Here is a 3,664-nt window from a genome sequence, read left to right as displayed (position 1 = left end):
CTGAGTTTTCTGAAAGTCAAATCATTTCGAAAAAATTGGGCTCAAATTTAATTTTTTAACTAAGGAAACACATATGAAATATTACTGTGCTGGTGTTTTACTATCAACGATTATATTACATTGATTTTACATGAAAATATTATTTTTAGTTTTACTATTGATAATCTCTACAAATATATTAATATAATAATATATTTGGCACGCACATATATATTAAAAAAATTTACGTTAAATAAGTTCTGTTGAAAAAATCTAGATGGTATATTAAAATTAAATGGTCTATAAATGAGTTTTCATAATAATTTTGATGTTATGAATGATATAATTAATAAAAATTCAAAAAATATGAATAAAGATAAATATATATTTTAGTAGGAGATGATATTTATATATTATATACAAATTTTTTAAAATACATTTTATGATATTTTTATTAAATAAAAATGTAATATTTTGTAATTTTATAATATAATTATGTTTTGTTTATAAGTTAATTATTCTAAATCAATCAATCTTAATAAAAAAATATCATAATATATAATATCTATAATGTATATATATACATGCATACATACATACATATGATATGAGATATTCATACAGATTAAATTGATCAACACATGTATATTATATAATTTAACAGTTTAAAGTATATAACAAATTATTTTGATCGAAGGAAAGAATATTTGCAGTGTACGTGCTTAGCGACATCCTAGGATTAGTTAATATAATCAAACCATAATAACGAACACCGTCGCTGAATGTACTCCACACATTAACACCAAATTACACCTACTATTTAGTGACCGTAACTAACTACTGAGTGTTGAGCACAAGGGGACAAATACAATGGATGGACTGCGGCGGAGCATTGCCCTGCTGGTGGTTCTGGCGTTGGGAATGGCGGCGATGCCGGAATTTGCGGCTGTGCGTTACACTGTGGGCGGTAACATGGGTTGGAGCACAAATGTGAACTACACCGTCTGGGCTCAAGGAAAGCAATTCTACAATGGGGATTGGCTGTGTATGCTTTCTTCTATTCCACTTTTCAGATCTGTTGATTTGTTTGTTTTTATCTTGAAAATATTTACTTAGAAAGGCGAAATGGTATTTTGAATTTGAAGGGTTAATTCTTGTCATTAGTGTTTTTCTTGCTTACTGCTAGATATGCTCTTTAGCTCTATTTCATTTGTGAACTTTCTGTTGCTGGCTGCACACTTGGTCGGTTTTGCTGAAATTCCCACTTGAAAAGTGTTAGTGCCCGCTGCAAAGAAACAAGATTTCAAATTTCTTCACTAACTGTTTAAAATCACTAACTTAAAACTCTGCTTGGGGCACCTGGTCACAACTAAAGTCCCAAGATTCCGGAAAGGAATAGATTCGTCGCGAACATTGTTAATGATTACCAGACATCTTATATCACAGTTGATTCATTTCGAGCATTGATACAAGTCTATATGAATCCAACTCGTTCACCACTGGTGTTACACATTGATTGTATCTGGCCGCAGAATCAGATATATGAACAGAATCGACCTCACTGTTTTTGGCCTTTGACGTAAATCATCGGCCGCCAGGGATATTGAAAAAATGTTTGTAATCACATGCTTAGTTCTATGGTTGTCTCTACCATTTGAATACACAGTTTTTCTCGGCTATTTGGACTGTTTTGCCAACATTTGTTCCTTGCTCAGAACAAGGAAACCTCTCGACCACCCGTCTTTACCGCAACGAATCTTGTTTTATTTTGCTACGTACATTCAATTTATGACCAACAGTTGATTTTGCATCACCTTTTCTAACAATTTGTTCGGTGTTCTGCATTGTTTCTACAGTACTGTCAAAGTTTTGTTCTGGCTGTTGTCCTTGTCCAAAAATGCAAGCTGCCCAAGAAATTGCAATATGAAGCCATCAAATTCTGTTAACATTCAACTTTTCTATCTACAATCTATGCATTATCAATCGTAAAGGATTTGACTATCGCGTAGGTTTTATTTGGAAGCTATTATATATGATCAATCTGTGGGAGTGGTCGTTAAGTTGTCAGAGATTATATGAATTGCACATTATTTATAGCTCCTATTAGCTCTTGTCTCCTGCACCTACCTTATTAGTAAAACTTTTTCATCCGATCCCTTTGCTCGTCTTATTTGCCTTAGGATTGGAGTTTTAGGATTGATTTTCTCACTGCCCTTTAAGAATAATATTTATACATTCTTGAATGAATCATTGCCCTTAATCGGATGTGTATTTCATAATTGTTATCAAATGAGAGAAGTATCAATTATAAAACCTGTGATGGGATTTCAATTCCAACCTGAAAAAGTTGGATTTTTTTTTTTTGGGTGAAAAAAAGTTAGATTATTGAGTAGCGCCAGATGCAAATATTTATACTTGCATCTCTTACCAGGCTTGATCAAATGTGGATTTTATAGTGTTGGGAGCAACAAATGAATCTACTAGACTACTAGTGCAACATGATACACAGATTGCAACTTCAGTTCCAGAAAATTACTTGTGGCACACCTCGCTTATATAAAATAGAGTTATCTTGCTGACATTAGATCGTATATTACATTTTCTTGAATGCAGTCTTACATAGTTGACATAAGAGACATTTGTTTAGAAAACCTAACGCATGCCATTCATCTAACCGTGCCTGCTATTTAATATTTTTGAATCTTTGGATATTCAAGTTCATTTATATTTTATATCAAAGGGCAGCCTTAAATAACTCTTAATGTTCTTTTTCCAAGTTTTTGTGTACGATAGGACCCAAATGAACGTGCTAGAGGTGAACAAGACTGACTATGAGAATTGCATATCCGATCATTTTCTTCAAAATTGGACCACTGGCGCAGGAAGGGACGTCGTTCCTCTCAATGTGACCAAGACTTACTATTTCATCAGCGGTAAGGGTTTCTGTTTCGGAGGCATGAAAGTGGCAATTCATGTTAAAAATCCACCTCCACCACCGTCATCTTTGCCTATAAAAAGCAGTTCTCGGAGTTTGCTCTCTAGTTTTAAAGGTCAGATTTTCGTGCCTACCCTATTGGCAGCTGCTGCTTTCTGGGATTCGTTTATGTGTGCCATAGCATGAGCTTTTACCGTATTTGTTCGCGGCTGCTGCTGTCTGGGATTCATTTCCTTTTGGATTTTAGATGTGTGCCATTGCGTGATATTTTACCATATTTGTGTGTCTGAGGATTAATCGACTCAATATGAAGAAATATTGAGTTCGTGTGGTTGTATTTCTTAATACTCCCAGTCTTAGGACAAGAATTGTTCATATTGCGATTCGTCAATGTAAAAAATTTCAACAGATCATCTTAGGGAATTTATATATTTGAGAATTTAGTGTTAATGAACTATGTTGTATTTGAATGGATGAATTTGAAGTTAGAGATTTCAAATCATATTAAATATTTGATTATATATAAATTTTGATATGTTGTAACTCATCGTGCACACTTATACGAACAATTACAAACTTGCAAAACTACGAAATCAGTTTATTTAATAAAATATTTACTAGTTGGCCATTATTGAACTTAAAAATATAATTTCATATTTCCTCCGTTCCGTACACTATTAGACGTGGATTATTTCATCACCGTAATCAGGATTTGAGGTAACGATTATTAACTAAATTATGACAATATAT

General features: G+C 33.1%; 1 protein-coding gene across 1 annotated transcript; it reads left to right on the top strand.

The window, feature by feature from the left end:
• Positions 1–747: 747 nt before the first annotated feature.
• LOC140970807 (early nodulin-like protein 17) lies at positions 748–3,353 on the top strand. Its single transcript, XM_073432717.1, has 2 exons — positions 748–1,024; positions 2,757–3,353. Exons 1-2 carry the CDS (start codon positions 850–852, stop codon positions 3,098–3,100), a joined length of 519 nt encoding a protein of 172 aa, XP_073288818.1. The 5' UTR covers positions 748–849; the 3' UTR covers positions 3,101–3,353.
• The last annotated feature ends 311 nt before the right edge of the window (positions 3,354–3,664 follow it).

Source organism: Primulina huaijiensis, chromosome 2 (genome assembly GCF_012295235.1).
Source record: "Primulina huaijiensis isolate GDHJ02 chromosome 2, ASM1229523v2, whole genome shotgun sequence".
Lineage (NCBI taxonomy): Eukaryota > Viridiplantae > Streptophyta > Magnoliopsida > Lamiales > Gesneriaceae > Primulina > Primulina huaijiensis.
The sequence above is the reverse complement of the archived record's forward strand: the minus strand, read 5'-3'. Positions and strand labels throughout refer to the sequence as shown.